Genomic DNA, 13,636 nt, shown 5'->3' on the forward strand with positions numbered 1-13,636 from the left:
CAATAATCAAGAGATGAGTTCTTCGGGCAACACCTCTATTCAGAAATAACTCTATTCAGAAAGCAATAAAGAACTCTATTCAAAAAGCCAGCAAACTAAAAAAGATGGTGGGCTTGTGTCCCAAAGAACCATCTTGCCTGAGTTAGAATTCAAGCTTCTTTTTTACTAAAAGGGGAGGGAGTCAAAGTCAAACATTTCCTGGTTCCCATCAGCCTCTGGAGGGGATGTATTCATTTCTTCCTCCCTGCCATCGTTCACAAGTGGGCCTGGTCAGGATGTTTCCTGTGAGCTAGACAAAGGTATTTTAGCTAAATGCATATTACCTAGGAGGCAGGGTTCCCAAATATGGGCCATTATGTATAATTTAAGCTTATAGGCAATATCCCTTTAGTGATTAACTGGTAATAGAATACCAAAGATTCTTCCCTATTACAAAACATGCTTTGTGTATTAAGGGATTCCAAGATAAACTACAGGAGTCTCGTCTTTTATCCTCAGGAGAAGCTTTTTTCCCCTGTGTAAAATTACAAAAACCCTCTCCAACCTCACCCCAAGCACTCCCTATCTCCCTTTCCCACTCTAATTTTCCTCCATAGTACCCACCACCTTCTAGCATCCTATATATTTTATCTGTTTGTTTGTTTGTTTAATTGTGGTCTGTCTCTAGAGCTTTTTCCATGTGCCATTTAATGTTTATTAGGTGTTCAATGTATCTTTTTTTTTCTGATGAAAAAAATATGAAGTCTTGGCTTTGGCATTTAGTAACATGTATAGCCCTAACAACATCTCTACCTTTCATCTAACAACTGGAAATAGATTTGGGAGCCAGAAGATGCTACATTAAAACCCTGACTCATCAACTTTATAGCTGAGACCTTCAGATAAGTAATTTCAACACTTGAACTTTGTAAAATGGATTAAGGTGGATCCTTATGTGACTATATAAAATCATTTAGATAGGAGATAAACATATAGAAAAAAAGTAATAAATGTCTTCTATTATTATAAAACCTTTAGACTTCCTGTAGACAACAGACTTAACTATTAAATAATCCCTGACATGCCACCTCATTTTCTCACCTGGATTTAGTCATACTGATCTCTCCACCCGAAATGTCCCTCCACTCCATCTCATTTCAACCTTTTGAAATCCTACCCCTCTTCTGAGGCTCACTAAAAACTATCTCAGTCTCTCATTCCATTCCAAGTTTATATCTTTTAAGTCATTTAACATTACTTTGCTTTCTCTTACTATACTTTATATGGTTGTCTTAGTATCAATGCTACACTGTAAATTTCCCAAGTCAGAAACTCTGTTCATCTTTGAAACTGCCATATCAACTAATAAATTGTCTCTACAATTTAACTTAATAAATGTTCAATTAAAAGCAGGCAAGGGAGGTATTTTTTATATTGGATAACTCAGAATTCTTATTGGCTTAAGTAATGATTAAATCAACCATAAGGTAAAATTCCTGTTGCTTAAAAATACAGATTGTCAGCAGAAATTCGAATAAGATAAAAATGATAGGAAAGATGTATAGAGAAAGATGGTCCAGGAAGAAGGTAATAAAATCATGAATGTCCTTCAGCCCACACAGCTACAACTGGCAGTCAGTGACTCCGGGTTTTTTTCAGAAGTTGGTATTCCAGGGCTGCCATTGTACATATAAGTGAGTTTAAACTTTAGCAAGAAAAAAAAAAAAAAAACCCTCACTGTTATTTTAATTTGGATTGATTTGATTTTAGCCCAATTTCAAAACAAGGCTAATTTCAAACTTCCCAAATTCTTAAAAGAATGTATTGCCACAAGGAAGAGAGTAAACTGAGTAATGAAAAAGACCAATTATATGCAGTAGAAATTAAACTCTTGTATGGACAGAATTGGTAAATCATTTTGATACCATGAATTATAAGTAATTGTTAATGAAAATTGGAACATCAGACCTGGTCATCTTGTGATTTCCTATTATTTTTATCTGGAAAAGGAATCTTATAATAAATTGAACCAATATCAAATGAACCGAGTGCATCAACTGTGGGTTAAATATTTCCCTTAAAGAAACAATCATTTTCATGGCCTAAACAGTCACCATTTACTTTATAAATTTTAGAAGAACAGAATTTGGGAGGTAATATAGTTTTACTTATCCTACAGAACAGAGGCAGAAAGGATCTATGTCTTGAAAAAATCACAAGATAAAATAAAACCAGAACCCTGCTTTTTTTGAGCTCATGTTATATTAAATCAACTCCAATAAAATTAACCTCAACATTTGCTTATAGACTTTTCTTTACGTGGATTTTTAACAGCATACTTAATACATTAGAAAAATAGTCAAAGAGCTTTCCCTTTCTTTACATGCCAAGGTAAATATGTCATAGTCTTTGCTCTTTTTTACTTTAAAAGTGAAAATAACCACATGGTTAAATTTTTATTTTAAATTTAGCAGATTCTTTAAAACATTTGTCAAGAGACAGTGGGCTAATAAAGGTTCATTTCTGATTACATCTGTCATCTTCACTGCAGAATGGTTTCTACACATACTATTTTGTAAAGTAACTTCTATTAGAGATAATATGTACAATATAAGTAAAAAGTTAACACAATTGGATACAACTAATAATGGATTTTAACATTTGTTTATCCAAAATGTTTTGCTGATGAAATATGTCTTCGAGAATACACGAGAAATTGCTTATCATGGTTGCCCTCTGGGAGGTGAAGTCGTGCTTAGGAATAGGGAGCTACATACTCTTGTTTTTTGTGTTTTTGTTTTTTAAAGAAAAAAGTACCCATCATTTTACCATTTAAAACCAAACAACAACAAAACGTTTTTCAGTGCCGTGTGATCATGAGATGTCAGCATTTCCCAACTCAGTTTAATCAGTTTACTTAATATGATATTATTAGCATGTGAATTATTTGATAATAATAAATTTTTAAAATTATACTAATATGTATTTCATTTCTAATTTAAGTCTCATAATACTGTGGAAGAAGTTAAAGAACCGTTTAAAGAACCATTATGGATTTATAAATATCACTGCATGCAACTAGATGATTTCACAGGGAACAAATTTCAAGGCCAAAATAATTCTATTCTTAGGATTTGGAACAGACGAACATTAATTTACTTAACCAACTTATTTAATTTGGGTGCTGAACTTATTTAATTCAGGCCACTTTAACTTACTTTCACTAACTTATTTAAGCTAGTTTTAACCAACCTTTTAAATTTAAGCAATGGGGAAATTTTAAAAAGTCAGTTCTGGAAACAGATGTGAGCTTTTTGTCTTGGCTCACTGCTTGCTAACAGGGAAAACTCCTGCAGCTGATCCAAGTTTTTTGAGCCTGGTAGATCCTGGAATGTGTGGTATTTCAAACACAGAAAATGAAGCTCCTAAATATTTTTTTTGTGAAAGTGACGTGTCAGATGTAGATACATAAATACAATTAGAAATGAAATTCACCTTAGCTAATTCACCCCTCCCCTACCCCATGACATATCTCACAAACTAGAAAACCAAAATCCAGGAAGAAATAAGTGACTTTTCTAGTGATGGCCAGTGGCAGAGCAGGGACTGCAACCCATGAGTACTCGTCAAGGGGCTCGTTGTTCTTTTCATTCTAATATATTCATTGAGGATAAGTGGGTGGAGTCTGGTGAGGAATTATGAACAAACAAAAACCTCTGCTTACAAAACAGGGAATGGCTATGGTGTCTAAGGCCGAGTACCCTGAAATATTCAGTTACTGCCTCTACTCAACTTGAATTTGACTCTAATAGGCAGGAGGTAATCTCTGGGGAGAAAGGAATATGTATCTGACTGCTTGGGATACTTTATTTTTTCTTCCTACATGCTTTATTTTGCTTCTAGTCTTTTGAGCATCATTAACAAGGTTTTAGATAGTCAAAGGGAAACCTTGTATTGCATGCAAACGTTTGTCACGTCAAACATTGTTCCTGGCTTCACAAAGTAGCAGCTAGATGCATGTTGCTTTCCAGAAAGTGGAGTAACCAATACTAAGCGGATCCACTGCAAACATCCAGGAAGATGCTTGAGCCAGGAATTCAAAACCCTCGGTGTGAAGTGTCACCCAAACCTTGACAGATGGGGAATGGAGAAATACTTTCTGGTAAGAACTTCAAGATTTCTGCTTCTGTCTTTTCTAGGATCATCCGCTTATACTTCGAACATTACAAAACATTCCCCTGAAAGAATAAAACTCTGCTGTTGAGGATGACAATTTATTAATGTCAGAAAATGGCCGTGCGAGTTATAAACAATATTCACATCCCGATGCCTTTTTTGTTCCAAAATTTGTTAATCCGCTTCAGGCATTTAACAGACTGGATGTGTATACATCAAGAGATGTGATGGGCGTTTCTGAGATTACAGCTCAGTTTCATTTTCCTCTTGGGCCTTTTCTTAAACGTCCACATTTCCCACAGTAAACACGTATGTAGCTGGAGGAAAGTTACATGCTGTATATTTTTGAAACTCTTGGAGAGGTGAAGGGCCGTTATTTCCTGCCTAGTAGTGTCCTCCTTTTCTTGCTTCACAAACAAAACCCGGATGTGACTTGGGGGGTGGGGGGAAGGAACAAAAAGTAAAACTTTTGTTGTTTCTCCAGGAAAAGTGGGCTCGCTCAACTCCAACCCTTTGGCCCCAGCCCAGGCCGGTCCCCCGCGGGCGTGGCAGGGTCGGGAGCCGGGGCGGGCCCGGCCAGCATCCCCGCGGGAGACCGCGCAGCGCAGCGCGCAGGCTCTCTGCGTCCTTGGGCCCCCTCGCAAACACAACCCTCCCCGGGCTCCGGGGGGCAGACCTCCTGGGGTTGTGGAGACCTGAGAAAAAGAGCAGGGGTTTTAAGATCCTGGGACGCTAGGCAGGGCTGGCGTGAGGGGACGTCGTCGGGGCGCTGGGGGAGGCTGTCACCTCCTGCGCTGGCCGGGTGCGCAGGCAACGTAGTTAGTTCGGGACGCGCCCTGGTTTGCGGAACTTCCAGCGGCTCCACTTCCACAGCTGTCCCTGCGCCCAGTCCGGGGGGGAAAATGCCGGCCCTTCACATCGAAGATTTGCCAGAAAAGGAAAAGCTGAAGATGGAAGTTGAGCAACTTCGCAAAGAAGTCAAGTTGCAGAGACAACAGGTAAGTTGGATGTCCCAGAATATTTCCTTCTCTGAAATGAACCAAAGTCAGCTTTTCCTAGTTTGTTGCAGTAAAACAGTTTTTGGCTCTTGGGGTGGGGGTGGGGGTGGGGGCGGTGTTGGGGTTTTGTTTTGGGTTTTTGTTTTTTCCTTTTTTCTGCAGCTTCTTTTGAAGAAGGGCTTTGGTGGTGCTTGGGAACTGCCAGCTGATGTGGGGAAATCACAGGAGGTAAAGGAGAGAGCAAGGATCTCATGAGTAATTTAAAGGCAAATGTTTGAGAATGAGGGGAACAGACAAGAAATTCTGCCTGCTGTTAGTTGGTTTTAAAAACTACTCAAGCTGTATGGAAAAGGCAGATGGCTACTTAGTTCCTTGATCTTTTTCATAATGGGAAAGAACGGTATTTTAAAGGTTTTTTTAAAAAAATCACAATGTAAGTCTTGAATTACCTAGTTTTGAGTTTCATCAGGGCTCTCTAGGAAGTGTGTGATTAGGAGTCCACTGGGGCTTGGGAGCAAAACATTACAGTATCTATCTTTATTTATTTGTAAATCTCATCCCTTTATAATTTCCACTTTATGTTTTGTAAGTATGTGCAATGAACTAATACCTATACAGTAGTATCTGTATTTATTTATAAACAAATAATTATACTGCGTACAAAAATTTTTTCGTGATCATGATTAGAAATTTTAGAGACCCCCGAAGTGGATTACAAATTCTGTTAGAACATATGTCCCAGTCTCCACTGAAATTTGTTGGAGGCTTTGTAATTTTTACTTTAAGTTTTTAGTGGGAATACAGGCCTTCGTTTCTTCCCTTTTTCCTCAATCAGGCAACCTGTAGTCCAGGAATAGGTTTTTGAATAGATAATTTTTTAAGGGAAAAATAGTCCTTTCTCCCCAGCAAGAAACGTAGTCCCTTCTCCCCAGCAAGAAAAATTTAAACTGATTTTATTTCTCTATGGTCTAATATTAGAAAAAGGTAAGGAAAAAATGGAAAGGAAGTAGGTATGGTTAATATGTTCACTTACCCTCCTGCTCTAGTTATGGTAAATCTGTTCATAAAAAGAGTCTTGTTACTCAGAAGGCACATCTTGAGTGATGTTTGGAAGGTGCAGGCTTTTTTGTATTTTACTCTTTATACATTTCTTTTCTCAAATTTAATCTGTAACTTCCAAATCCCTAGTCTTCCAGGATTTTGAAGTTCAAAGTCCTTTTTGTACATGTTGAAAGTTTCTGTGGCTTTAAAAATACTGCTGTGTTTAAACGAAAAACCAAAGTTACAGGACCCAGTGAATAGGATTGTTTCTTGAAACCTTAAGGGATCCATTTTGTGGATGGCAAAGCCCACAGTTTGGCATCTGTTGATCACTTAGATTTTTTTCACGCTTTGAACCTCAGAGGTTACAAATTAAACAGAGTTGCATATGTTGAAGTAAAGCATTGTCTGTGCCAAGTTGAAATATCTTAATATTCGGTATCACTAGGCAGAACTTACAGGGAAAAAAAGAGACAAGTGTCTTCCAGTTATCAAGCTTCAAATTAGAAATTGGGCAGGGGCCTGGATGCAGCTGACCTGTGGAAGTTAAAGGTATCATTCATTAGCAGTTCCTCCCTCCACGCCTTAGGACACACCCTGCTGGATTGGCTTTCCAGTTCCAGAAACCCCAAGTCTGTGCCAGAGGGAGAGAAAACTTCAGGGATAACCTTAGAGGGTAGAGGGAGAGGCATCTACGTCCTAATAATAAGATTCCAGCATTTTATTATGCACTTTGAATTATAGAGTGTTAGTGCTAGAAAAACATTATGGCTCTTAGAGATCATTCAACCCACTCACTTTTAAGGGTTAAAAAACCTGAATCCCGAGGGGGCTAACCAGCCTTTTATTTAAGACCCCAGAGATAATGATAGAGCAGTTATTAAAACACTAAAACACATGTCTTCTTGATGCCCAGTCCACTATTCTGTCAATAAATTTTTTACTTCTGAGCTGTGTACTCTGCTCAGGCCAAGGATACAAAATTCACAGGCTGAATTCTGGCTCTAGCTAGTTGTTGTTCAAACATATCCTCTTGACCATGGAAGGAAATGCATCAGAGAAGTCATTATTCACTTCTGGAGGTTACACATCTTTTTGGAAACCTAATGAAGAAGCCTCTCTAAGAACAGATACAATTTGGGGAAACATGAGTCTTATCCACAGATTTCTCTGTGGCCACAGAGTCCAGCTTATGGACACTTACATCATCACCTCTGAGAATACACTTCAAATGCCCGTACAATGAATGTCAGAAATGATTGACAGCAAATGTTACCTGAGAGAATGGTACTTATAAAGATTTTATCTTGCCACATGTTAACTGTATCACCTAGGCCTCCACACTGACGTGCCAAGAATCTTTGAGGTGTGGGAGTAAAACACTAAATTTTTGATTTAAACAAAATTTTAATTGTGGTATAATAGACATGAAACATTATGTTAATTTTAGGCATATAACATAGTGATTTGATATGTATATATATTGCAAAATGATATATTTTGGGCTACTTTAGAATCTCATCTTTTAATAATTTCTAGTTTATATTTTATGATTATACATGATGTATTAACACAGTAGTAACTGCACTTAGTTATAAGTAAATAATTATGTACATTTAAGGATATATATGCAAACATTTTTTAGTGATCAACATTAAAACAGTTTGAAGATTACTAATCTGGATTACAAAATCAATGGGAACATTTGCCTAGTTTTAAGAGGACTCCACTGGAATTTTCTGGAACTTCTATAATTTTTACTTCTAATTTCTTACTAGTAATGCCTTCATTAAGACAGTAATCCTTTTTTTCTTTCTTTCTTGTTTATTCCCCTCCTTTTTAAAATTGTGGCCTCTCCCGTTGCGGGGCATAGGTTCCAGACTTGCGGGCCCAGCTGCTCCGTGGCGTGTGGCATGTGGTATGTGGTATGTGGTATCTTCCCAGACCAGGGCACGAACCCGTGTCCCCTGCATCCGGCAGGCGGACTCTCAACCACTGCGCCACCAGGGGAGCCCCCCCTCCCTTTTTAAAAAATCACTCTTATAAGCTGTCTCTTTTGAATGGAGTTTTTGAAGAAACTATTCAATCTTTCCTCCATTCAGAAAAAGTTTAAACTACTTACATAAGCACAAGCCTCAGAGAAGCCTACTAAGCCTCTGAGAAGTCTTTTCTTATGATCAATTCTTAGCAGAATCATGGGGTGGGGATGGGGGTGACTTTTGGACAACATTAGCCTCTCCGGAGTCAGACTTTCTCCAATGCTTCTATCATTTTATGAAATTGCTGAACCTGGCACATACTCAGTAAGTGAGACTTTTTGCAGGACACACCCCAAAACATTTGGGGAGTATCTACTATTGCATCTGTTCATTAGCATGCAAAATTGAAAGTGGAGTATGTTTCAGTTCCTAAAATATGGTGGACACGTCATAATTGTATTTTAGCAGAGGAAGGAAATCATATGAGGCATAGTGGATAGAAAATGCTGGAGGTAATTTTTTTAACATATTTATTGGAGTATAATTGCTTTACAGTGGTGTGTTAGTTTCTGCTGTATAACAAAGTGAATCAGTTATACATATACATATATTCTCATATCTCCTCCCTCTTGCGTCTCCCTCCCACCCTCCCTACCCCACCCCTCTAGGTGGTCACAAAGCACCCAGCTGATCTCCCTGTGTTTTGCAGCTGCTTCCCACTAGCTATCTGTTTTACATTTGGTAGTGTATATATGTCAGTGCCACTCTCTCACTTCATCCCAGCTTACCCTTCCCCCTCCCCATGTCCTCAAGTCCATTTGGAGGTAATTTTTTTAATACAGCAACTTTCAAACTTTTTTGACCCTGACCATAGTAAGAAATATATTTTACATAGACTGTATCATTCATATATATTATATAGGCTCTGTGCTGCACTCTAATATTTTTATTCTAGTCTATTTCATTTAAAAACTTCTGGTTGTACCCAATTATATTAATTTCACTGAAGGGTGGTGACAAAGTTTGAACAATCCTGACCTGATTCATTCTTTCTTTCCTTTCTTTTTCTCCTTAAGGTGTCTAAATGTTCTGAAGAAATAAAGAACTATATTGAAGAACGTTCTGGAGAAGATCCTCTGGTGAAAGGAATTCCAGAAGACAAGAATCCCTTTAAAGAAAAAGGCAGCTGCATTATTTCATAAATAACTCTGAGGAGAAACTTCCTCCTCAGTGGAAGAAGTAGTTTGTTGTAGTTTTCTGAAATAAAACCGACATGCCTTTTAAAGAAGGAACAACAAAATTTAAAGGAGACTTTCTTAAGTGCTCACAGAGATATGGTTTTGTCTGAAAGCTATGTGCTTCTCATCTTGCGCACTACACACCCCTTTTAAGAGGACAGAGAGTATCAAATGTACGATTATGGGAATAAGGACATCACTTGTGCATGACTCACCTCTTTCAGTATATTGCTTGATGCCTCAAATAAAGTTTTATCTCTGGAAAATGAGTATTGGTGATTTAAGAAGGCTGTTGTTTTGGGGGGGGTTGTTTTGTTTTGCATTACCTTTTATACTTCTCCCCATAAACTTTTGGGTGTTTGGGACCTGAATCTAAAGATTAAGTGGTTTGATAAATCAGGTCTCAGATCCAGCTCTCTCTGCTTCAAATCTCAGGAGGTTTACAGCACTGAGTTCTGACTCCTGGAATGTTTTCATCTAACATTAACTATTAGGGAACTGAGTGAGTAGAATTTCTCAAGTTGATGGAGTCAGATTATTTGAGTCAGGAACCAGGCCAAGCCACATCTATACTAGCACTTCCCGGTTTATCATCATACAGATTTTGTTCAGAGTGTTGCTACGATCGTGGCCTGGAGAAAGAGAGTGGGCTGGGGATCAGGAGAAGCCCCTGGGGGCCAGCCCTGGTCTGTCCTCCCGCAGGGAGCTGCACCCCCAACGTGATCGCCAGGTCTTGGTGTGGCGACCCTCCAGTTCCGTGGCGTTGGGCATTGGCACAGATGCTTAGCTTTGCGCCTGTGTCTACCAGCTGGCCTGGGACAGTCCTTTCTTTCTCCAAAGGGACAAATTAACCTTTTGCCACTTTCTAAAATTAGCTTGCTTCCTTGGAATTCTTCATGTATTCTGGCCACTCATCCTTTGCTGGTGATAGGTGTTTTGAATACTTTCTCCCGATTCACAGCTTAACTTTTCACCATGGGATCCTAGCTACAGAAGTTTTAGCCTGAGGATGCAGCACACCAAAGTATATGGCCTGGCCCCAGAGATATCTCAGAAAAGCTGTGGACCAATACTGTAAGGGTTCTGCAGGGTATGCAGGTGTGGAATGTATGGTCAGGCCACTCAAGATGGCTGTTCCCTTGCTTTCTGCTGCTAGACCGGGGCCTGCTTCACCTACACCCTATGCAGGGGACTGACTGACCTTCCTGTCCTTGCCCCAGGCCCCAGCTGGTGATTGTTCTTAGCAAAGGGGTTGTGAGGGGCGTGCCCCTCTACTGGTTTCCCTGGTAACTAATGAGCCGGCCTGACGCCAATTCCCCTATAACTGGTTAACCTCTCCCAACGCACCCTCCACCAGCCTCTCCCCACCTCCCCTTCCTCGGAGCGCCTGCAGTCCGCAGTATACAGTGAGGTGTCACTCCAGGACCTTGCTTCAGACAGGTAAGCTCCCCCATCCTTTAAACCATTGATGTCTCTGTTGCTGGAAAAAAAACAAAAAAACCAACAACAAAGTATATGGCCTGCTCAAGCCTTTCATGAAGGCACCGGCAGCACGACCTCAAAGAAAAGGACCTTTCTTCCTTTCTTTGAGCATATTTCCCCTCTCCCTCTGTCTTTTGGATGCAAATTGCTCCAGGTTAAAGTGAAAAGAAAGACGAGCAAAACCCTGACAGGTTAGCTCCAGCTCAAATGGGTTTAGTTACTAACTTGCCCTGCAATTTTCAGTGTGGCATAGAAGCCCAGGTTTCTCCTCAAGGAGGTCTTTTCTCCTGCTTATATGCATAGGTGTACCTTATTAAACCAGAGAGGTGCCAGTGACCTCGAGTAGCTTCCTAAAGTATATCAGCATCCTCATTCCGAAATTATCTTCCTTCCCCTCTCAGAGAAGGAACAGGATACCCCAGGCCTTTGAAAGAGCAGGTTATAGCAAACCAAGAGCTGGAGCTATTTCCTTCAGTTTCCTGCCTTTTTTCCAAGTGCTGACGTCAATTGGGATTACTGGTAGCCCAGGGATAATTTTATCCCAAAGCATGATCAACTCCACGGTAGAGTTTTAAAAAGTAAAGATACATTTTTTCCAACAACCATAGAACAATTAGTATTTGGGATGTATTGCTACTATTAGTTATTTAACATTTAAGGTGACATGGGATTAGAAACTTGGTGCTTGCAAAGTTTTACTTTAATGAGCTGTTTCATTTCTTTCAAGTCGTAAGGTTTTCTTCCGTTGTATAGGGAAGCAAACATCTATTATGGTTATTGGGAACGTAGATCAAATCATTTGCTTCCTTCAGGGAGGGCCCAGTCAGCACCTGTATCCCCTAACTTCTTGAGAGTTGTGGATTACAAGGATGATCCTGAATTTCTATGAGTCACATTCACCTATTCAGTCATGTATGCCTCCAAGTCCTAGTGTTTGCTTTTCATGTACTTTCAACTGTATGACAAATTAGCCCACTTCAGTTTTTTTCCTTAATAAATATCCAATCTCAGATGTTTCTACTAAATCTAATTATGTTTTTTTCTCACTGTTTCATCATAATAACTCAGCAAACCTGTAGAACTGTAACAAAATCCTCTTGATTTTTAGAGTGTTCAGCTGCTAAAAATGTATTAGCTTACTTTAGGAAGAAAATGAAAAAATATGGTAACTGTGTATTTGGATATATTGTAAAAGTAACCTTCAGTAAGTGGGAATTTGTTAAGTAGAATTTAAATCATGGGTTTAATTTCTTCCCACATATCTAGTTCTGTAATCATTCAGTATCTGATTAAATAGTTACTGTGCTTTGTGCTTTGAGACTTAGAGTCTGTGAACTCATTTTATCAAAATTGGTTTTTCTATTTCTAGGCAGAATTAACAATACAAAGCTTACCCATACTTGGTATTTCAAGACAATTTATTTTGTATATTGGTTGCAAACCGGTATCTCATTATTGTCTAAATTTGCACTTCCTTGATTTCCTGTGACTTTTGCAGTCAGATTTTCATGTACCTGTTGACTATCTTCACCTGTTTCACTCTCTCAACACCCCACCTCTAGCAACCACCAATCAGTTTCCTGTATCAATGAGTTTGCTTTTTTTTCTTTTCCGTTTTTTTTTAAATTCCACATATACGTGAGATCATATGGTATTTATCTTTGTCTGTCTGACTTATATCACTAAACATAATACCCTCAAGGTCCATCCATGTTGTTACATGGTAAGATTTCTTTCCTTTGTTATGGCTGAATAATAATTTCATTGTATATCTATAACACAATTTCTTCATCCATTCATCCATCAATGGACACTTAGATTCTGTCCATATCTTGCCTATTGTAAATAATGATTCAATGAACACAGGAATGCATATATTTTTAGAAGCTTATGTTTTCATTTTCTTTGGATAAATACCCAGAAGTAGAATTACTGGATCATATGGCAATTCTATTTTAAATTTTTGATGAAGCTCTGTACTATTTGCACCAATTTACATTCCCACCAACAGTGCACAAGTGTCCCTTTTTCTCCACATCCTCACCAACACTGTTGTTGCTTGTCTTTTTGATAATAACCATTCTAACAGGTGTGAGGTGATATCAGTGTGGTTTTGGGGATCAGGAGGAGCCCCTGGGGGCCAGCCCTGGTCTGTCTCAGGGCTGCACTCTAATATTTTTATTCATCATTTGCCTGATGATTAGTCATGTTGAGCACATTATATTATACCTATTTGCATCTGCTTTTACTTGTTTAAATAAACTTTGGACGTTTGTACAGGGAACTAATAAAAATTGCTACCTATTAGGGCCAATGTTGGGTATAGTCAGGTGGGAAAGGATGAGATGGAGATTTCTCATTGTATATTTTTGTATAAAGTTTTGATTTAGGGATCTTGCAAATATATTATCTAGTTTGAAAATAAAAGTAATTTAAAAATAGAGCAAAATTCATATTTCTATGTATAGCCTTTTGAAAGTAAGTATATTTGGGTATTAATATCATATGAATCAATAATAAGTTTGTATAGTTTACAGGATATGATTAATAATCATACAGTTTGATCTGTTAAGCTTATCTCACCAAGTAAGACAAATTTATTGAGTCAGTAATAGTTATACTCCACCCTTATCTCTTCTAATTGAGTCTTAGAAGGATGATGGTCAATGAGAAGTAAGCCCCTATTTCTATGAGAACAGTCTAGGAGAGCAGGGACCAGTGAGAAGATATCTATGATTTAATA

The 13,636-nt window shown here is 38.5% G+C and overlaps 1 protein-coding gene across 1 annotated transcript; it reads left to right on the forward strand.

Moving 5' to 3' along the window:
* Positions 1–4,450: 4,450 nt before the first annotated feature.
* On the forward strand, positions 4,451–9,680 carry GNG11 (G protein subunit gamma 11). The gene is made up of 2 exons (XM_059074012.2): positions 4,451–5,153; positions 9,250–9,680. The coding sequence occupies exons 1-2, from the start codon at positions 5,058–5,060 to the stop codon at positions 9,373–9,375; spliced, it is 222 nt and encodes a 73-aa protein (XP_058929995.1). The 5' UTR covers positions 4,451–5,057; the 3' UTR covers positions 9,376–9,680.
* Positions 9,681–13,636: the final 3,956 nt, after the last annotated feature.

This window comes from Kogia breviceps, chromosome 9, assembly GCF_026419965.1.
Source record: "Kogia breviceps isolate mKogBre1 chromosome 9, mKogBre1 haplotype 1, whole genome shotgun sequence".
Taxonomy (NCBI): domain Eukaryota; kingdom Metazoa; phylum Chordata; class Mammalia; order Artiodactyla; family Physeteridae; genus Kogia; species Kogia breviceps.

Bases quoted from the DNA above. Each gene is read 5' to 3' on its own strand.
- GNG11 (XM_059074012.2), top strand. From the start codon at position 5,058: ATGCCGGCCCTTCACATCGAAGATTTGCCAGAAAAGGAAAAGCTGAAG. The intron at 5,154-9,249 runs GTAAGTTGGATG...TTTCTCCTTAAG, and splicing joins TCAAGTTGCAGAGACAACAG to GTGTCTAAATGTTCTGAAGA.